This window comes from Archocentrus centrarchus, chromosome 13, assembly GCF_007364275.1.
Source record: "Archocentrus centrarchus isolate MPI-CPG fArcCen1 chromosome 13, fArcCen1, whole genome shotgun sequence".
Classification (NCBI taxonomy): Eukaryota; Metazoa; Chordata; class Actinopteri; order Cichliformes; family Cichlidae; genus Archocentrus; species Archocentrus centrarchus.
In genome coordinates this window covers 25,042,701-25,066,001 of record NC_044358.1, presented here as the reverse complement: position 1 = coordinate 25,066,001, position 23,301 = coordinate 25,042,701, and the positions used below count along the sequence as shown (strand labels likewise).

Sequence of the window (23,301 nt, the reverse complement as noted above, 5' to 3'; positions counted from 1 at the left end):
GAGACACATAGTGCGTAAAAGTCACCAATGCTCTGCTGACTCAGTAACTGCTGATTTCCAGACCTCCTCTGGCATTAACATCAGCACAAAAACTGCACCGGGAGCTTCATGGTATGGGTTTCCATGGCTGAGCAGCTCCTCCGGGTGTAATGTGTAGGTGGCCCAGAACTTGTGTCCATAACATGTGCTTTAGTTTCTGACCAAATTTGGGTTCTTCACTGGATACACTCATACTCATTCATAAAGACTACTGACGCATACAAAATAGTAATTAGCATTGCTAACACTGTATCTGCTAAACATTAGCATTTGTTGCACATTAGCATAAACGTCAACATCATTAAAATTCAGCTCAGCCGAACCCATATAGGAAAGAAATTTTAAAAAAGGAACCCGATTGCCTTTATTAGTAAATGTTTGCTTTAATACATTACCAGTCAAAGGCTTGGATACAGTGTGTCCAAGCCTTTGACTGGTACTGTATATAGCAAGTTCAATGATACTTGTATATCTCATACTACGATTCTTTCTACATTTTTTTCCTCATGCATGAAAAAGTTTGTGATTTACATTTAAATCACATTTTTTGTTGTTAAATGAACGTTTCCTGACACACACAGCCATTTTCATCATAATCATAGTATGAGACACGCAAGTCTTTCAAAACATACATTCTTTTCCATATTGGAACATTACATGGCTGCAGCTTTGTTAAGACTATTCTGGATTAAGGGCAGTGAGTAGTAATAATAATCTTGCATATCTGTTGCACACATCTGCATACATACCTGAAATAAAGCAGATCTTATGTCATGCATGCTGTAGACACAGATAATGTATTAACAGACTTACTGTGCCTTAAAGAAAAGGCTGACTGACTGAGAGAAAAAAAATACATTCATGCATATCCATACAGCTTCATCCAACTGCACATATTTTAATTTTACAGTGTGTCGTTCTTAGTTCCATGTCACAGTGCTGTTTAAGTGGCACAGTTCTCCTTGCAATGTTGAAATAACTTCCATGAGTCAATGGAAACTTAACATTAGTACAGACACTTATTCCAAAGTGAATGGAGAAATGTTAATGGCCACAGATTTAAATTGTGACAGTCTTTGTGCCTTCAAATATTAAGTGCAGGAATTCTGTATTCATTGCTGTATTCAATGTTCATTTTATCTCCTTAAATTTCCTTAAAGGTTTTTCTTATAGAAAAGTCTTCCACTCTCCTCGCACCGCCATGGGTTTTTGTGGGTCATCGAGGTAAATTGGAGTACATGTTGGTTTGTGGAACTGCTGTGTCTGGTGGGCTGCGCTGTATAACATTGTCAAGGGGTAAAGACAAAGCACAGTGTGCTGTCGTCTTTACGGCTCCTTTGCTAAAACGGAAGCTCAGCAGAGAGCAAAGGTGGCGAAACACAGACTTGCGGCAGATGATAAAGACCCAGGGATCCACGATGGGGTTGAAGGCATAGAAGCGAAAAGCTGTCAGGTTCTCGTTGTCGGTACAAAATGGTTGAATGGCGTTGATAAAGCCTGCAATCTGCAAAGAAAAGACAGAGAGAAGGTCAAGGCCTACAGTGCCCTCCATAATGGAACAAAGACACAGCTTTTATAGTTGCCTCCACCACACCACCACAGTGACAAGCAAATCAAACAATCAATATGTGATTGAAATGCAGAGTTTCTGCTTTAATTTTGCATGAACTGTTGAACAATTACAGCCATTTTATACGCAGTCCCCCATTTTCAGAGGTTAGAAATTAACATACATCTAAATACAAACTCATTTTAATACCTGGATGAAAATTTTTTTACAGCCAATATCTGCCTGATGACTAGAACATGGACAGCAATGATCTGATACTGATAACTTTGAGGGTTTATTACCTGTTCTTACTCGTTTAGATTATTATTTATTTTAGAAAAACTGCACACATTCAACTACAAATCTACTGTTTTACTGGTCAATTGTGTTTGGGCATTTGTCACTGGGCTTGTTACAGACCACATAAATCATCTATTTGTAAAATTTGAATAAGGATTTTTGAAAGGAAACTTCTTTACAGGGTAACATTTTTTGGCACAAGATTAAAACATTAAAGAGATTTAAAATTTAAACATCACCTCAACTGGATGGAGCCAATTCAAACCTTATTTGCTCCAGCAAACACAATGAAGTTGTCGGCACTTTGTTGTTAAAGCCAGATGAGAACATAACCGCATGTTCAGCATCAGTGTCATCTTGTTATGCTAGGATTTAACAAATGTCAGCATTAGCAGGCTCGGCGTAAGCACATCTTAAAGTTTCAAAACCCCAAAGTGTTCCGAAAACAGGCCCACATAAGGCTGCATCTCAAAACCACAGCTTTTTCCTGCATTGACAGACTGGAGAAAAGCAGGCCAGACAACAACCACAGGCAACTGACTGCTTATCAAACCTGTGCAGAGAGCGAAGCAGCAGCTGGCCCACGAAGCATCTTTGTCACCTCGCTCCCATTCCCTATCAACAATTCTCCATTTCCTCCATGAAATATCCAACAAACATGGGTCTAATTAATGGCTTGTGCTGATTGACTGTTTTTCTACACTGGTGTAAATGTTTCCATGTTGCTAAGGCCTGGACTGAAAACTAATAAGCGAGAGACAATATGGGAGAGTCCAGAGACAGGCCACATCAAATTACCGGAGGGACCGGCCACAAGCATGTCTGGATGCTTCACACACCTATCAGCAGGCTAAAGCCACACAGACGTGATAGTTCCTGTACTGATGACTGGGAACACCTGTGAAAAATAACAACAAAAAAAGAGACCACCAGTATGCACACTCATGGGATTTTATTATTGAAGGTGCTGAGTAAAAAGCGTGGAACAGTCATCCTCCTACAAGTGTCAGTAGGAGTTGAAGTTCAGAGTGGAACAAAATAGTGTCCAGATGTTTTTGACTTTTTAGGAAGTAATTATGCAGTTTGAGGTTGTCTAAACTTTCTTGAATTGCACAACTGATGCTGGCAGATTCTAGTGGATTTTTAATACATGGCTGATAAGGTATGCAGGAATTTAATGAAAACAGATCTGAGATAATGTCCTCAGCTTCCTTTCACACGATGACACATTTACTTTGTAAACCCACCTATTGAAACCGTGGCTGCTAAATAATGCCTTGGTACGACGGCTGCCACGACTTTGTTCAATTTTCCCCCTCCAGTTACTGTATTGATAAAAACTGGCATTAAAATATCAGGAACATAAAACTGTATGAAGCAGCCGTTATCAGCTTCTTGACTGCCGATATTCATTATTTACATTATCAGTCTCACAATCAAAATTGGTAATTGGTATTTGTTAAAAAGCAGCTTCAAGTTAGTGCTGGAGAATTATAAAGAAAGATGTCCTTAGGAAGAATAAAGGAAATATAACAACACCCTTAACTATTTTGGCTTCTGACCTAGAAACAGGTCTCATGCTGGCAGCAATTTCTTATTTGAGTCATTGTGTTTGTTAGGTAACACACTAACAAACACGATGACAAATGTTTCTTGTGCTCAATGCAAAGTTATGGCACGTGTAATTCATCAGCAGCATTGTCAGAAACATTTCAAACAGACTTGTATGCTCTGCTACCTTCCTCGCTATTGTCTCACTCCACATTACCACCCTCACTTGTGCTTCTGCTCCTTGCATGCCACCCTGCCTCTTATGGTGCTCTCGGCAGACCTTAAGCACCGCAGAGACGAACACAAATCATGAGCCATCCTCTCCAAGCACTACGGGCTGTGGGGCCAAAACTGATGACATGTCAGGCTCTCCTTAAACAGGACCACATTAATGGATCAGTCTCTGGCTAAAGCGCAGGCCAGACACAGAAGGAAAGGATCATGTGGATTATTTAGGAGAACAGAGTACCATGCAGTTGCAGGGAGCTATAAAGGCATAACATATCTTGTATGTACTATGTATAAATCTAGCCAAAAAAGTGCTGTACATTTCAGCAGCCTCAGGCCTTGTCAGTACAGTTTGTGTTGCCTGCATGCAGCTTCCTTTCCTCTTTCTCAGTTTGTAAATCCTCAGTTCCTTTCCTCATGATAGCAAGTCTTAATCACTCCCACCAGATATGCAAAGAGAGAGGAGTCGAGGCAACAGGCATTTAACAAAATGAGGCATCCTTGCTTAGATGTCATCATTTTAAAAAGATTAAAAATGACCTGTGGCACAACTGCATCATCTGCCTATTGGGGGTTATTTTTTGTAGCCTGTTTACTACTATATTTTATGATCTCATATGCCAGCAGTGTTCATGAAAGCTTATAACAGGGAAAGGCCGAAAAGTTTGACCATGAAATTAATCATCTTATCTAAAACGACCTCAATGAATACAGAGACTAATTTATTTACAGAATCCACCTAATCCCATGGTTTGTATATTCCAGTCATGTGACACACCTCTTTCATGTATCATGGGTAAAAACACTTTTGCAGAGGATGCGCGTGCTCAAATATAGCTTTTCCGATGAGCCTCCTCTCTCGTCTGTCCTCGTCCAGATGCATTTTAGAAATTGAGACATTCTTCAGCATGGCATATTTAGCTTGATTTCTGGGTCACAGGCAGGATGACGAAAGACAGAGGAGATGACGAGGTACACGGGATCATTTGCTCTGGATTGACCGGAGATGCAGTTATTCTTTATTTAAGCCATATTTAGTTTGCTTTTGAGAATTTTTTTTTTTGTTGTTGAAATTGTTGATCTGTAGATCTCCTTTCTTTGTTACGACAATCTTCATGTACTTGGATCCAGACCATTTGGTGTAAAAAAAAGAAAGAAAGAAAGAAAAAAGGCATGTAACATATTTATATTTGAGGCTGACGATGGCTGCATCTTTCAGGAAACAGAACACGTAATGGATTTCTACACTCTGCAGCCAATTACTGTCTATCTCGTGGTCCTAGTGGACTCTCCTAACTCTCTTTCCTGATCCTGTTTCACTGTAAGCTCATTCTGAAAATGTGAGAGGAGACAGTGTAGAGATCATTGGCCTTTCTGGGAAGACTGTTTACAGTCTCTGAAGGAATTACAGTTTTTGAGAAACAGGCTTAATTTCTTTGCTTCCCAGAGTAAGAAGAGAAACTCGATATCAGTCTCATTTGTGTCTGTTAAACTTGCAATGATTTGGGGTTTTTACTTGGAGAAAATGAGTTATTTACATAAAACGGATGTCATATGTGCATCTTGTTCCCACATATGGATTTGGATATCATCAGTATTTGTTTACAGTTATGTTTGCATTCAATATTTGAGCTTCTTTAAGGTCTACAGAACACAGCCGGTTTTCTAGTTGCCCAATGCACCACTGTCTTCACCATCCAGTGGCTTGCTTTGTCTTTGCTTGTTTTTCAGGGATTTGAAGCTCTGTGTGTGTGTGTGTGTGTGTGTGTGTGTGTGTGTGTGTGTGTGTGTGTGTGTGTGTGTGTGTGTGTGTGTGTTCATCATTATAGTTTTGTTAGGTCTCATTTCATGGAGACCTAACAAAACTCACTATTTTCCTAATCCTAACATTTAACCTAAAACTTGACCTTAAATGTAAAGGCTTTCACTGCAGCCCTCCCTTTAAGGGAATGCTGGCAGTAACACAACCTCATTGCCTCAGCTTGATTCATTCACACGTTTTGCTCTGAAGTGATTCAGTGCTGCTCACAAAGACAATATTCTGTTGCCTTCAGCTTCATAACTTGCTTACAGCTGTTGGGCTTTACAAGCAATAGTGAGTCATTTCCAGACTTTTTGGTCTAAATGATTTAAGTCGTTTTGACGAACACACCCACACTCAATGGAATAAAAATTAAGACATTCTTGAACAGACTGTGAAACCTTCATAAAATATCAAGAGCAGATATCAGTGTTCTGTTAACTGTAATTTCCCCATTGTGGGACTAATAAAGGTATTCGCATGATAAAGGTATTCGTATGAGCTTGATCAGTGCTCTCATCTCGCTGTTTTGGAAGCAAATGAATCGTTTTGAGTTGTAGAGTTGGCCAAAGCCTGCAGTGCAGTTTACCAAAGGTGTTTGAAATTAAGTTCTGTTTCTGTTTTGAGCCAAAGAGGTTGCATTAAGCGAGGTGACAAAGATAATCATACAAAGGTTTTTGGCTCCTCAGAGAACTAAAATTCTTAACCCATCACATAGCATGGTGGGATTCATTCATTCATTCTGATTCATTCTGCACTTTGAATGAGGTGAATCAAAAAAACTGCTAACTATACACAGATGAGCCGCAACATAAAAACTAACTGCCTTGTATTGTGCAAGTCCCTTTAGGGTTGTGCTTCAATGCCTAACATCTGACACTGGAAGAAGGGCTTTTGAGTCCTGTGGGATTCAAGGCGAAGACGCTGTGTTCCTCGAACTGCTCCTGACCAATTTGTTTAGCGCAGCGTGAGGGTACACGATGTCCTGGGAGGAGGGGAGTATGCGTTTGTAAGGTGCTTGTGAGGCTTTGCTTGGTCTGCAGCAATGTTTAGCTGTGTGGCACGTGTTATAGTAATATTCACATGAATGCCAGGACTGTACTGTGGCAAAATGATCAATGTTAATCACCACACCTTTCTGTCTTTTTACTGTGTGTGTGTACACATCTATGGCTTTATGTTTGAAAGCTCACGTTACTTTTAGTGCCTGAAACCTTTTCTACATACCGTAAATAGGCAGAAATGTAGGTGCACTAATAATGTTTTCTTCATTTCCTCTGAGTTCTCACTTGACTTCAACTTGAAAGCAAATCTTATCTCTGTCATCTGCCGTTATCTCTTTATATTTCCTATCAAAATATAAAAGGTTTCATTTCTTGTAATGCAACCAGAAGGTGCATGTCATGGGAAGGTTCAGCATGACACACTGTCAATGCCCAGTATTATTTTTCCTGCTTATCAGAGTAAACTATAACTATTGATCCTTGATCAACAAGACAACTGGAGTTGAGCTAGGCAGGTTTTTATTCATTAGGTGTTTTCTACGTCTTTCTTTAACTCAGACTTAAAAATGATCCCAGGCTGTGTGATGATGCTCATCGCTGCTCCAGCTTGAGATCCGAAGTGACTGATTTTGTGTAGTTGGTGAATTATTCAGTGCAGCACCATAATGCAAAAGGTAGCTGTTTCTTAACTCACAGAGAATTTTACTTTTCCACAATCTGTGCCTGAGAAGTTATTGAAGAGGTGGTTTCTGACATTTGAGGTAAAGGAGTGGAATGAGTGGGTGTTTCCTGGTGACAGCTTCTATATATATATATATATATATATATATATATATATATATATATATATATATATATATATATATATATATATATATATATATATATATATATATATATATATAGCATGTAAAACAACTCAATTATCATCATGATAGTAATTTGACTTTTACACAGAAAACACAGCTCTTTATTTACATGTAAGATGTAATAAGAGCATGTGTTCTGTGTCAGGAAAAGGAAATAATGTACTGCAATAAGTGTCGAGAGTATAGTCAGTGTATTTCTGTCTTCAGACATGCTTCAGCAGGGGAATTACACTGTCTTATAGTCCATTAGTGAGCTTCCTCTCTAAGATGTGGTAAAACACTACAGTGAGCTACCTGGAGTCACTAAGCCTTTTATGATCATCATGTATTAATTACTTCTGAGAATAAACATAAACAAAACACTTACTCATCCATTCATCTGTGTGTGAAGACAGCAGTGCAAAGTAATAATACATTTTATATGCATGCCTTGGTAGCACAAAAATTGACTCCTTCCATAAATCATGCACACTGTGAAAGACATTATATGTTTTCCATAAATTCTGTGGACAACACAAAGTTTTAAGACAAACCTTTATTATGCCTTTTCTCATGAACAGTGCAAGTTGAAGAGTTTAGGGCCAAAATAGAGTTGTCACTTTGAACTCTCTCACAATCAAACTGTGTGTGTGTGCGTGTGTGTGTGTGTGTGTGTGTGTGTGCGCAGGATGAGAATGTGTAGAAGTTGCTGTTTACTTAACAACTGAAAAGAAAAAAGCTGCTGACAAAATTACACAAAAGAGGAAGTGGAAGTAACTGTGAAATGGTGATGACCTCGTTTTCAAACAGAACAGTATAAATTATGAGGCACGCTGTTATGTGTCATATGTAAAAAATACTTGGGCACATTACAAAACCTTGCTGTTGTTACAACAGATCAAGAGGGCAGGCTTCCCCTTTAGCTCCTCTTTGCTGGTGATAAAATGGCCCCGTGTCTCTGCTGTATCTGATGCTACTGCTCTTTGGTGTATCGTTAACATGCACAGTGGTAGAACATCCTTTGAAAGGTTTGGGAGAAGAGGGGTTTTTTTTTTGTGCTTGCACCAAAGTGTGACTATTGGTGATTGAAGCTGTGTTAATGTCACTAGCCAGCTCAAATAAATTTCATCTCGGTTGCAACATCCTTCCACAGAGAGCCATCTGGTTGTCAGCCATGCCTCACTTCACACTTCGTCTAAATTAGCTGCACATAAGCGAGCATTATGAACTAAATCTCGTGTTGCTGTTGGTAATGAAAAACATCCACTGGAACTAATTTGCTGTTGCTTTAAAACACAAATCCTATTTATTTTTTTTTGTTTGTTTGATTTACTGATGTGATGTGATGTGATGATATGTGACATGGTCAAGCAATACAAAGGGTCACATAACCAGATGGGCTGAAACTAGCCAACGTTCACTCTGTGTTTTAACCACTTTGCAGCTGTTAAAGCCATGATTCAGACTATCCTTCAACACCAGAATTCTTTTATTGCTTTCCATTCTGAACTTGTATCGCAGTAGCCTAACATTTTTACCTACAGCTTATTGTTTACTTTTTACAGGTGACTTCCCAGCTGTCAAGCAAACATCACTGCAATCTACTCAGAATGCGTTTTTAATCATTTTAGCACACAATAGTCAACATTACTTAACTGAGAGCATTTTGATTTAATCAATCAGCTTTTGTACAAAACAGTGAAAGGAGAGGACTTACAACCGCGCAATGCTTCCACGTGCACAAAAAGATCCAGATTACGGCTTTAAATCGATGTTCAATACATTTAATGCTGTATAATAAAATATGAATTTTTACACTTACATGAATTTGTTTTGAAATACTTTAAATGTGTTGAAGAGAAAAATATATGACAAAGAATAAATGACTTGCAGTCAGTCTTTTGAATTACCATATCATAAGCCTGCAAATTCTAGGCTTACTTCCATGTTGTAAAATATTTTGGATACTTTTCTTTTACTTTTCAGTACAAGTAGATGAATGTATACTGTCCCAGATGAGCCACACATGAGACTCAAAAAAAGAATTCCCGGTCTTGACATGCACAGCAGACCTTCAGTGTGGACTTTCCCAAACTAGTTCTGACAACAAAGCAAAGCCAAATAAATCCCTCACAGTCTTCAGATGTTTTTGTTTGTGGAATTTAAAGAACAAACACTGCAAGATACACTTCATTAAACTGATAGTGCGGCAATATTGCAACACTTTTTTTGGTTAAACAATTGGGTGACAATTGCATCATTATCTGGTTAACACCACCTAGTGTATGGTGTAGATTTAAAAGTTGGTTGAATTGTTATGCATAATTCATTTACTCAGATACTGTGAACTATGAACAACCACAAAGCACTTCCATTATGAAGTCTTTAAGTGAATATTAATAAGTAAGTGCTTTCTATGCATGTTTATTTGGCCAGGCGGTGTGCTGGGTGTGTGTCAGCTGGGGATCAACAGCAAAGCAGCATTAAAAGAAATCTCAAACAGAAGATAATAACAAGGATTGAAGCCTGGATTAGAGCACTCGTCGAAGCACAGAGAGCAGACTATAAAGCAAATCTGATTGTTACACAACTCTAAGATAGATTAACAAAATGAGACATAATGAACACAATTGTGAGAAGAAGTGAGGCTAGCTAGCGATGCTTTCAGTCTTTATTCCCAGCTAACACACACATCAACTCTTAATAAAAATCTCCCCGACTTAGCCAGCTTAGTCCCATTTCAAGTTTTTCAGCTCCATTGCTGAAACAAATCTAAAACTATAAAGTACTACAAATATGGGGATGACTGACTGTCAGCTTGATGTATTTTTAGGATCGTGTGGGACACGCTGAAAAAAAGATGAGAGAGAAGAAAACTTCCCACCATATTCTCAAGTTCCTTGGAGAAGTAAACATTATTCAGGGCTCAGTGACCCCTAAAATTTCAAACCACCAAATTAGCACTACTGCCTGGTTTCAATTATGTAGTTAAGCTTGTTTAGTCCCTGCTGCCTTCATGCTCTAGCTAAGAGCATATATACACTCTAAGGCAGAAGTCCATCCATGCACAGCTGAAATGCATGTTGGAAAGAGCACAAAGCCAGTTTATTGATGTTAAACCCCCCCCCCCCCCCCCCCCCCCCCCCCACACACACACACACACACGCACACACACCCACACCCTCAAACATTTTTTTTTCTGTTTTAATAGGCAGGAACAATCAGCTATTACACCACAAGGCTCAGTGAGTCACACTGTGTTGTGCATGTTGTGGAATGAAGACCCACATAACATAATTAGTTCCTACCCTCGGTGATTTAGTTATACCAATAAATCAACAATGTGTGAAAACTTGTTGAGAAATTGTTACTTTTTCCCATGTTTCTTAGAATAACCAGAATATATATACATATATATATCCCTATGCAATCTAAATGAAGGGGCTGGCTGTAGCCGTTTTGGTGATGACCTAGATCAGACCTAGATGTAATGAATGATTTAATCATAAAACTGCAGCATTTTTGGTGAAAAACCACTTGTGTGACGTACAGAAAGAACAGATTAAGGTTTGAATTTAGGTCCTGACATATCTTATCTCTGTGCTGAATAATTAGAAGGATGCTGAGAGAAAAGATTTCTACAAGATTATATTCAGGTAAGACTTATTGGTAAAGAACTTCCCAAAAACTTAGATATGAAAACTGTATCTTTTTTGCTCTTTGCAGAGAAAATACGGATTTCTACAAGAAGCAGCAGCTACTTTCTGCTGCACCCTTGTCACATGGGGTCACCGCAGTAAGTAGCTCCACCTTTGATTTGGCAGCTTTACACCCAATGAATTCCCCAAAGGTGGAGTTGGCTCGCTAAATGCAATCGAACCAGCAATCTTTTTGCTTATCATACAAATGTGTTAACCGCCACACCATTGCAGCCACCGCTTTCTATAATTGGAAATCAGAATAAAAATGTACACACAGACTTCCTTATGATCCCAGCTGAGCACACACCTGAGCACATAAAATACGCATTTTAATAGGATTTATTGAGATGAGGAAGAGCCTTACAGGGTACATTAGTAAGCTGGTTAGTCATACATGATTCTTACTCAGCTGGGTGATCAAATTAAAAGCAGGTTATGTGAGAGTCACTATCCTGCAGAGAGCAGTCAGTTGTCAACTGTTAGCCAAAATGTTAGCAGAGTTTTTGCAATTTAAACATTTTTTTCTTTCTCTTCTTTGGAGCCCCTCAACTCGTAGCATAGCCAACAAAAAGGTTACTCTTAGTGGCCTTTTAGATGGCAATGCTAAAAACCAGCCTTGCTAAATGATGATTTTGGTTTTTAATTGCAGTGAGCGTTTTACCACATTGCTGACCGTCAGTATCGACTGCTTCCTCTTTCAAGTGTCCTTCAGCACATCAACACATACTCAGCACAATCTGCCTTTCTTATAGTTTGTTTGATGTGAGGGTGTTGTATTTCACTCCTGTGCCATTTATGAGGTCCTGTGTTTCCCGATGCTGCTGGCAAGTTGGGAGTATAAAACAAGAATCCTATTGTTCTCTGAAGCTGTTAACAGAAGGCGATGAGAGTTAGTTGTATTTATTTTAGACACTTACAAATTTTGAAACATGGATGAGTCGTTGTGATTTGATAAGTGGATATGAAAAAGGATTTGGATTTAACTTGATTTGAAAAGGAAATGTGGTTACTGACTGAACCCATGTACCGTTTTCTACCATTCTACCATTTGCCATACACACACACACACACACACATACACACACACACACACACACACACACATTTGCCTTGCCTTGAAACTTTCCCGACAGTCTAAAGTGACTACGGAAACCATAAGGTTGAGAAACTCTAAACTTGGGTGTGGAACACATTTCACACGATGCCGTGTGAACAGTGACGGTGCTGATAGATAGGCAAATAACTGTGCACATATGTGGACATATGCCAAAAAGACAACTATCCAGAGCTCTCAAAGTCAATGTATATGCAGAGGTGCTGATATTTTCTGTGAGTCTTTCACCTTACCTGTTTAACAGGTAAGCACACAACTTACTAATGACAGGCACAACAGAGCATGGCATTTTGAATCTGTTTGGGCCAAGTGTCTATGCTCCAGATAGGGATTTGCAAGTGGGGGAAGAAAACAAAACAAAACATTCCTACAGTTTCTGATTGTGTTTTGTGGTAATAAGAATTTTTGATTAATTATATTGTGTGTTTTAATTGTTAAGACTTTAGCCACACAGGCCTAGTGACAGTGCACAGCAAAATCAGTAGGTAGCAAATTTCTGAATTAATCAGGCTATTACATTTTGTATGTATTTACTCTGTTACTATACTAACAGTAAAGCCGTACTGAAGTAAGCAATAGACCACCAGCTTTCTATAAAACATTTTACTGTAACTCTTATAAATAATACCTTTTATCACCATCAATTAGTTTCAAAAACTGCTGCAGAGTTAAGGGGCCTGTAATTGAAAGCATTATATACAGTGTAGCAGTATTGTGAAACAGTTACATTTCATAGTGTCATGTCCTTCCAGACCACTGAAGTACTCTCTTCAATACGTAGCTACAGAGAAATATGTGGTAGGAAATCTGCCTGGAAGTAGGGAGATCATTCAAAGGCCAGAGGAAAAAAATGCATATACAGGAAATAACTGACACACAAAAGAGCTACATTCACTGTTTTGATGTCTGATCTTGAGAAAAAAAACAAAACAAAAAAACCCCAGAAGTGTATAGAAGCATTTCAAATAGCCACAAATCCACAGTGAATTATGACCAGAATCAGCAGTTGACCTCAGCTCGGCAGGATAGTTTAGTCTTTTCATTGATTGCTTTAATTTTTATAGCCCACAACTTTTGCTGTTTTGGGTCAATCATCTCTCACAGCCTCACTTTCAATTATAAGCAGTTGTTTTCAGCACAAGTTACCTACCCTGCACCAAACAGTAGAACAAAAATGTTAACAACTAGATGGTGAACAGAGCATACAGGTATAGCAGCTAAAGAGGAGTCTTCAGGAGCTGGCAACTAACACAGAGCTACAACAGAGAGAACACAGGACATTCACAAACACACTATTAAATAAATGCCTAGGCTGATTCATACTTGCTGGATGTGCAAATAAGCCGCTCACTTTGCCAAAGTCTCCAAAAAATCATTAATATAGATTAAAGTCAAAATATCTACTGAAGGTACTAAAACTTAATTAACAATGCAAAACATTTCAAGCTCAAACATGCATTCAAACTGCAGTACAGGGTTCAATTAAGCACATAATCACCATCACTCAAACAATTTTTCACTTTTTCATTCATTCTGTTCCTCAGCCATTAGAAACCTCTTCCACAGCTGCTCACGTCTTATTGTACTGCAGCCCGAAGGCACGTTCTACAGCTCCCGCGCTTAACAGGCACATCAAAAGGGTTCTTCAGCAGCTTCACTGGGATCATTTGTTGGCCAATTTCAAAATGAGTTAAATGTGAGGAGAAACAGGAGGAAACTACATGTAGTAAAAAACAAACAAACACAAAAACCAAGCTCAGCAAGCCTGCAGCCATCTGACAACTAATAAGAATAAATATGTGCACATGAATGTGCATTTGTAATATGTACGCTGTGATGGGGAGTAACTCATTACAATTTAACATTAAATTGCAAAACCAGTTATATTTATAATGCTATAATTATTATTTTTTATGCGTTTGTAAAAATCAAAATGTTTATGCAGAAATGAATACTCATTCTATTGCTCGATTGATTAGGCAGTGTATTCTCTTTTGTTTCTTTCAGTGAAGGAAATGTAACATTTCCCTTCTGAAATCATCCTTAAGTGTTCAATATTAAAGCTTCTTTAGCAGCAAAAAGCTGTATTATTGCCCACTTTTACAAATGTAATCCAAATGAATCAAAAGTAACCTTCCCAACACTGTATGCATGTGTGTATATGCTTCAGGATTAAGTGTCTATCCACTAAGGAAATGAATCCTGTTTGTTTTTTTCACAAAGTCAGCTGCTGATTACAAAGCATCATCTTTCCATATTGAGACAGTACTAAACTTCACAATGGGGTTGTGAAGCAGCTCCTAGAAAAAAAACAAAGGTTCTTATCATCAATTCTGTTAAAGCATTAGTACTTTTACGTGTGCAAGTACTGCTCCCATGCTTTGTGGTCTGTTTCTAATAACAGAAATTCATGCAAAGGTAATGGTATCCTATGCTGATGTCAGAAAGGGTGTTTTCCATTCTAATTTATGCTTCCTGCTGTCCTCGCTTCTACATGATGTGGAAACAGTTTTCTCTCCATAGTCGTCAAGGATGTTCCAACCCTTAAATGCATCATAGAGAAGATGAGGAGCCAGAAGGGTCCTGTGGGAGGGTTGAATAAGAAAAACCAAGTGTATCCTGTGCAGTGTTTTTTTTAGGCGCACCAACAGTCCTTCTATGTGATGTCTGCAATGTCAGGTGACTTGATGGGACAGTAATAGAAATGACTGGGATGTTGCTGAAACAACTTTACTGTACTGAAACCAATACCCATACAGACAGGAAGTAGCAGCAGTGGCTGTAGCTTTAAGAATGTTTATTCATGAAGCATTTTGAATTACTTCTTTTGAATTCTTTGCATATTTTTTTCTTTAAAGGGCTTTTCTTCTTTTTTTGCTGCTTTTCAAATTCATTTTGGCACATTCATAAACAAAACATATGCAACTACAGTCACAATTCCAATAAAAATTTACAGTTATGGCTGGATCACCTCACCCTTATCACCTGATCAGCAGGTAGACTGCTTACAGGCTCAGTCTGTCTGGAAATCTCCAGTAAGCAGTGAGCACCTGTCCTTTTCTAAAATCCACTGTTATAGAACATTAACACTGGGTCTTCTCTCTGCTTTGGTTTGTTGTTTGTCTGCTTGTGCTCCTCCTTTTTCTCACTCCAACTAATCACAGCAGATGCCACATTAGCCAAATGAAAGAATTAATTTGATATTCCCACCTTTTGGTTTCATTTAAGGCAGGAATTTCAACTTGAATCTTCTGGATATGTCTGAAATTCCCCTCTTTATCCACACACATTTTTCAATCTGAATCCAGTTGGATGTGAGTAGGAGTGTCCCTGAAAAACTAACAGCCTGTCATTCAGCATATTTTCAGTGGCATTCAGGCTCAGGCTTTGACCAGGCATGTTAAGAGACTCCAGGCTGTTTTGAAATCATTGTAATATTTAGCTGTATGTTTGTTTAAGTCCTGCAGGGAAACAAACAATTATTCATAAAATATTCTTAAACTAAAAGCAGGATATCCCCTGAAATTTGTCATTAACTAGTACCTCAATCTTTCTTGAATTTATGATTTAACGGATAGTTGAACAATTACATTTTTGTGTCTTTGAACAGAAGAGCTATGCGCTGTATACTGTTCCACATTGCGTTTTGAAAACTTCACTCTATGTGCTTTCTCTTGCCCAGTCTGTCAAACAACCCAGATTGATGATGTGCCGCACTGTTTCTTGGAGGCCTGATGCCCTGTAAATGTGTCAAAGCTGCCTGCTGTTCATCATCTTCCCAACAATCAGCCGTCTTGCCCAGTTCGCTGAGAGCAACTGGAAGCAAATTGATTTTTTTTTTTTTAAATCACAGAACACACTGTCCCCCTGTCAAATTTGTGTTTTAATAGCCACAGTGGAGAGAAAGAAAAACTTGGGTCAAGGCGAGTTACATGCAGTGCAGTCCCCAGCTTTAGCATCAAAGTCACTAAAGCTGTTAACTCGGTGGTGACACGACCTACCAGCCATTAAGTAAATCAAAACAGTAAATTCTATGTTTCTAAATGATTTTTTTTCTTTTGCCACTAAGCAATGTTTAGCAGTTGGTCTACATTTGGCAAATGTACAAAGGGAATGCAAACTTAACTTCATGCAAGGGATGCGCACGGCTAGTTGTCTAGTTGCTTAAATGTTGCTTACCTTGATGGTCGGTGCTAGAAATAATATTTGGTTAAAAAGTATTATTCTCTGAATGGAAGCTGTAAACAAGCGAGGGCAAAGTAAATTGTTGATAGCTGTGCTAACCAGCGCTGTTCTGCAGTACTTTTTTATTAAAAAAAAAAAAAAAAAAAAGAGCAGCTGTATGTCGGCTTTGTCAGAATAAACGGGAATATAATCAAGCAACTGATGTGTAACCATGTATTGATGCTAGATTAGAAAAAAACAGGGCATAAACACATCCAGCGTATGTACACTAATCAGACGCTGTGTGACACAAAGTGAAGCACATTTCAGCTAAATTTAAAACATTACTTGAGTATCGAGGAACGTGATTCATTTTTCATAAAGCTCCCACAATGCAATACAGTATTTGTTTGGCCAGTGGTTAACTTTGCCCATTTAAAGTGTTCTCAGTTCTAAATGTTTTCTGAGGGTTTTTATTTTAGACTGGTTGACTAATCAAACTTTTTTTTCTTTTATTTAAATGACTAGCAAATTAGTCACCAGGAACATCCCTACTTCATACATAATAATGCTGATGGCTTGGAGAAGGCTGATGTCTAAATAACGACTTTCTTTACAAAAAAAAAATGATAATAAAAATCTCCATAGGGTGCCATTTACTGTGATTCATTTTCTAACGTCTCGGTTTCTAACCGTCCACATTACTTAAATGACCACACGGTGAGCACAACCCCTCAGAAGATAAATGCCTGAAGACTTAGTATGAACCTCATCCCAGCTGTTATTTTATTTTTTAATGCAAGTAATATTTTCACAGCAGCCAGGTGGAATTTAATATGGATTTTTATTGCACTCCCTGACCACACACGCACACAAGTCAATACTGGTCTGCTGACTAAGACTCGAGTATGGTATCCACACTAATGGAAACCTTTTATGATTAAGTTAAAGCATTAGTGATTAAATCGCCCCCTCGCTGCTGCTTTTGAATAAAGTTGCTACATTACCCAAAAAAGAAAAAAAAGGGCACAAAAAACGTCTGCCATATGTTTTTCATTGTTCAGTATTCATGTATTTGATAATGGGGAAAATTTCTAATTCAAACCACTTATTGATTCAGGTACTGACCAGTAACATGTGGCAGCAGTTTCCATAGAGACACTATGGAGGGCATTGATGTGTAGCCTGCAGGAAACAACTTGACAGCAGGAAGCCCGGGGAAGGATTCTATATGATGACTGGACCGAAACTCAAACATGTTTAATTTCTAATCATATAAAACACACCAAAAAAAGCAGGAAATGCTTTAATGTTTAGTATGTAACTGTCATTTAAATGTTTATTCAGCAGCATAAAATTACATAATCTGATTGCACTGGGAGAGCAGGCTTTAAAACCTGTCCAGCAGCAAGAGTTGGTTTTTGTAGCTGTATTTTAAAGCATTTGACAAGCATGCTAACAATAAATTTGACAATAAATCTATAACAACGTGCCAGTATCTGCCTGAGATTAACTTTAAATGGATAACTGCACGTAATCTTTTTAGCTGTCTGCATCAATTGCACAATTCAAACTCAGAGGTTTAAATCAATGGGAGGTAATCGATTGTGTCAAGATCAGGACCGTAATGCGACCCTTATGCGAGTCAGGCAACAGTAAACAGGGCAAACATCCCCTTTACTGCTGAAAATGAACTCAGCTGGCATGCATGTAGTACACATCTGTTTCTCACACATCTTATCATCTTTTACCACTTCTCTGTCTCCAACACTACGGTTAAACTTGTTGGACTGAAGAATCCAGCCTGACCTCAGAAAGATGCTTAGAAAACACTGCCTCATTTATTAGTGTCCAAAAGCCACTCGGCGAATACCAGATTGTGAAATGCAATCTGTAAATACAAAGCCCACAGATATTATTTATACCTGTGAGCCAAAGACCACTGAAAATAATTAATGTGTCAAGATTTGATAAATATTGATCTAATTTCTAATTTAAAAATGCAAGTGTTCATTTTCCAGTGCCTGCGTTTCATCTCGCCCACATCTGCCCACGTGGAGTCCCTACTCATGAAGACAAATTGCAGAAGGGGCCCATTTCTCAGAGGAGAAAAGGTCATTTTTCAAAGTATATTCAGTTCCTCAAAAACGGCCTGAGAAAACAAACACTAACCGGAAACACATGGTCAATTTTTTTGTTTGTTTGCTTTGGTACAATGTTGTTGTGTAAGTGCAAGAACTAATGACCGAATTAAGCTGGTATCATTTTTTTTTTGTGTGAAGCAGAAAAATTGTTAGTATAAATTACACTTGAACTTCACATTGTTTTCATTGCAGCGAACAGAATCAGACTTCTTTGCCCACATCTGCTGTGCTTCAGGCAAACACACCATTATTAATCATGAGCCCACATCTGTCTCGGAGCCTGTTGAGTCTGCTCCGATGCAGTCGCACACATGGACATGACCATCTCAACCACAGCTTTACTGTCACAAGGGAACAACCAAACACACAAACACATGTATGCTGAAACGACACAAGTATCTTTCAGCCCTTACCAGCATTATATATGAATTATCTATGCAACGAGGATCAGCCTTATAATTTAAGCTCTGATAGTGAAATATAAAGTTAGGATAAATTTCACTTTTTGAAAACAAAAAATCAATTATAGAAGAACAAAGTGAAAGCACCAAAACAAAACTACTTGCCATTTTCAGCTTTACATGTGGAAACTGAAACACATCTACATCTACAGTGAGAGCGTGCAAATGCTTGCAAGTGGTGAAGCTGGAGTTTCCTGAAGTCTTACTCAGACTGTAGACAAGTATATCGTCATCTTTGTTCATTTCCCATTTCACTCTCAGTCATAACTCAGGGCAAGTACAATCACATGCACCCTAAGTTAGTCAGACTTTAAGGGTAAATGCTACCATGAACCAACCAGAAGCAGCTGGCGAGTACACTGTAAATACCACAAACATGAGAAAGCATTTTCATCATAAAACAATCTGTGTGTAAGGGGGGGGGGAAAGTCTGATTTACATACGTCAAAACAAGCATACATGCCTTTATAATACACTTCATATTAATAACTTCATACATCCTCTGGGAAAGGCAGGGCTGGACCAGTCCACCAAGGTTGTCAGGTTGTAGGCACGCTCCTCTTAAAAAGAGGCAGCTACCAGACTGAGAAGACAAATGCACAACACAAACACGCAGGCAGCGACAGCATGCTATGTGTGGCAAAGGGTGCACTTAAGGACACACCTTTCATTAGCAAAGCACAACCGTTAAGGAGACTTCAACAGGGCATACAAACACATGCCACAGCAACAAAAACATTAACCGTCGTCATGCCAGCAAAGCTTTCTATGTGCATAATGATTACAGAAGGTGGGAAAGGAATTCACTTTATAAGACACGCAGGAAGTCAGGAAACAGTAATGCTAAAATGACCCTACTCCTGTAAACTATGCCTTCTACTAAGCAGCAACCTCTGATGCTGGAGAATGAAGCCAGAAGCGAGTGTGACAAACTCCAGTTCCTCAAATGGCCACTTGAGGCTGGATGGAAAAGTGAATCTCACAAACTACCATGCAAAATGTACACACACACACACACACACACACACACACACACACACACACACACACACACACACACACACACACACACACACACACACACACACACACACAAAACAGTGTTTGTCTCTTTAGCTAATTTACACCTGAATACATCTACAGTCGCAGCTTGCTGGTCAACCCTGCTACTGATACTGAAAAAAAAGCATCCCCTAAAGGGGCAGTAATAATGATAACAGTGACTAAGCCCTGTTAACATTCTCCTTTTTGTCTGTAACATTTTTTAATCTCTTTTGATTTCACTGTTGAATTCAGCTGTCACCGCCTCTGCCATTTTCTAGAGTGAAATATATTTATAATGCGATATGATTGTGTAGTGAAACTGAGAAGAAAGCAAACAAACAAACATGGTATCAGTAGCCTACACAGAGGTAAAGTTGATATGAATAAATATGAACTCACAGTGAGCGGCAGTGAGCAGACCACAAAGATGACAGTGATGACCGCCAGCAGCACCAGGTGATCCATCTCCTCTTCTCCCTGTCCAAACCAGGCCAGGCTCAGCCTCCTCTTTCTACCCGCTGGCCCAACCGAACCACGCCGCTGTAGCTGGCTCTTGTGCATCTTGCAGAGGGTGATAATCACCGAACCGTTGCACACGAACACTGCAAAGATCAGCAGTGCCATGAGGGAGGAGTAGGACAGAGAGAAAGCCAAAACCAAATTAGCCTGCCCGTCCCCAGTCGCATCCATGTCAATGAAGCACCACGTCCCAGGGCAGTACTGTCTGAATTTGCCATAACCACCGAAGGGGAGCAGGCAGAAGGCCACAGAAAAGAGGTAGATAAAGAGAAGAGTGAATTTAGCAAAGTTGCGGCGGATGTGTACAGAGTAAAAATAAGGGTGGCTGATGGCCAGGCAGCGTTCCACGGCCATGGCGCACAGGATGAGCGTGGGTGCAAGGCCGAAGAAACTCATGGCAAAGCCGAAGAGGTTGCACAGTCTTTCACCGTACAGATTTGTAAGGGACATGTTGCGGGCATAACAGATGAATACAGGTGGGCTTAGAAGGCAGGTGCCCAGAAGGTCTGTGAGGGCCAGGCCGGTCACCAGGATGCAGAACACAGAGGACCTGGAGCGATGCTCCTTCTGGTGCACTCCAAGGATAAAGAGAGCCAGGAGGTTTCCGACAACACCAGCCAAAAACATGATGATACTTGTGGCCGGTTTGCCATCGCGGCCCACAAGGCAGGTGGTGTGGTTACATGTTTGTGAATTGTTCATCTTGTTGAGACGAAAATAATAACCGTTCAATGTGGAATTAATAAGGAATTCCCAGACAACAATAGAAAATATTGTCCTCTTGAGACCAACATTTGGCAAAACACAAGACAGGTGAGATCCATAATCCTGTTTTGTCTTAAATACTATTAGTAGCCTCTTCCTCCTCTGACTCTTTCTTGTAGACAGTTTTGAAATCTTTCTGTAGAAAACAGAAAAGGACATAAAACTCTCATCTAAGTGACATCACAACCACGTTTTCCCGCAAAAAAACAGCCATATTTTTCTAATTCTTTCAACATTATTTCATCATATTGATACTCTTACAATATATCTACGTTTTAGTAACTAACTGTGACTTACCTTTTACAGGAGCCGCCAGGAAGCCGAAACACGTGAAAACAACTGAAAACGACTTCTTTTCCTTTTGGCAGCAGGAACCTGCTCTCGTACGCTGGGTTTAAAATGTTCCGCTGCGCGTCTCCGCCGCAAACTTTATCTCTCTGTCTGTCTCTGCAGCGCCCAACCACTTTCGGATCGATGCAGCCTATGCTATAGTCCCTCCCACTGTACTTGTGACTCAGATGACATCCAGAGCAACAAGACACTTGAGAGCTGATGCAAAATGGTATTTAAATCCAAAAGAATTTCAGTGGTTTCTAATTTCTATTAACCAGAATTAACCTTCCATTTTTCTTGCTTCATGCTTCAAGATAATGCGGCTTTGCGCCCAAATATAAAGTGATTAATATACCTTAAATCGGGAATAAAGATAGGCTATAACTTATTCTGTGATCATATTTTGTCCTCAGGTGAATGCAAAACTGTTTATCTTTCTTATTGACAGGTGTCTCACTCCTGCAGGTGGACCAGGTTGCGAGCTGAGTTGTCAGATGTACCACCAGCTACAGGTTGAGACATCTGTCACCTGAAATTCTTCTGATACATCCTTATCCTGACGTTTCCTTTTATAATTATGGAGGGGAAAAGAAAAAGAAGAGGGACAGAAAGAGAGAATGAGGAAAAAAGAGAAAATTATAGGGCAGTAAAACACATGAGCATCTGTGGGAAAATACTCCCTAAACAACCAGCAAAAAAAAAAAATGAGAGGAAAAACAGAAGTAGATGAACAAACTAAGTTATGGTCTAGCTGTGGTGTGTGTGTGTGTGTGTGTATTAACTCAAGTGTCATGTGAGGGCACATACACATGGTGGTGCTGGTGGGTGGGGGTGGTGGTGAAGCTGTTGTGGTAGAAAAAATATACTAGTAGAATCAAATATTTTCAGGCCCCCCCACACACTGTCTTGTTCCCCAGGTCTGCTAAGAACAAAAATGTAATTAATCTTCCTTTTGTGTAAGTATTTGGTTTGGCAGAGTCTCTCATTGATTTTTACGTGGTTAGCCCTGATCTCTGCTTGCTTACATTTCATGCAGCCTTTAATACAGCTCCAGTAATGCAGAGAGAGCCCGTGCACACTAGCTGAGTATAAATGTGATGGGAGCAGCTTTACTTTGTTTTGTTTTTTTCTCGCACTGGATCATTTTAATTCCTGGAACCTATAGTTTCTGTTGTATATGTGCAGTCTTTGTAAAATACTAGTGTGTGGAGAGTGAACGAGAGCAAGAGAGCGCGAGGTAAACAGAGGTTAATCCTTCAAGTATGTTTGCTTTGGAAACACTGCTTTGATTTGATTTGTCCATGCCATATTGGCCATGTATTACTTCACATATTGTTCTCTGCACGCACCCTAGACACACTGATACAAACAAAAGGTTGGTTGATTGGTGTATGTGCAGACTGCGCTTGGATTCCATTGCATCCTGTAATGATTGAGGATCAATGCATTTAATACTAGAGGTTGTCATTGCATTTTGCCTTTTTATTATCATCAACAAATCAATGGAAAGTTGCTGGGATGATATGTTTGCTGAAAAATGTAAAATGATCAAAACATACATAATGAACACACCCCCACATCCCCAGGCAGGACGCAGTAATAATGGTGTTCCCTCGGGTGCTGTTATTGTACTCCTTAACAGTTTGTTTTAGCAACACCTAAACAAGATACTAACAATAGCCACAAATAAAAATTGCTGCATACTAATCACATTTCACTGCTCACTTTGCTCTCAG

At 39.2% G+C, this 23,301-nt stretch overlaps 1 protein-coding gene across 1 annotated transcript; it reads right to left on the bottom strand.

Annotated features, from left to right (window-relative positions):
• Positions 1-496: 496 nt before the first annotated feature.
• Positions 497-21,655, bottom strand: ptgir (prostaglandin I2 receptor). The gene is made up of 3 exons (XM_030745419.1): positions 21,530-21,655; positions 20,348-21,368; positions 497-1,543 (listed from the first exon to the last, which is right to left on the bottom strand). The coding sequence occupies exons 2-3, from the start codon at positions 21,167-21,169 to the stop codon at positions 1,256-1,258; spliced, it is 1,110 nt and encodes a 369-aa protein (XP_030601279.1). The 5' UTR covers positions 21,170-21,368; positions 21,530-21,655; the 3' UTR covers positions 497-1,255.
• Positions 21,656-23,301: the final 1,646 nt, after the last annotated feature.

Coding starts and splice junctions, on each gene's coding strand:
- ptgir (XM_030745419.1), bottom strand. CDS start 21,169: ATGAACAATTCACAAACATGTAACCACACCACCTGCCTTGTGGGCCGC. Junction 1,544..20,347: donor TCTGCTCACTGCCGCTCACT/GTGAGTTCATAT, acceptor TTTTCTTTGCAG/ATTGCAGGCTTTATCAACGC.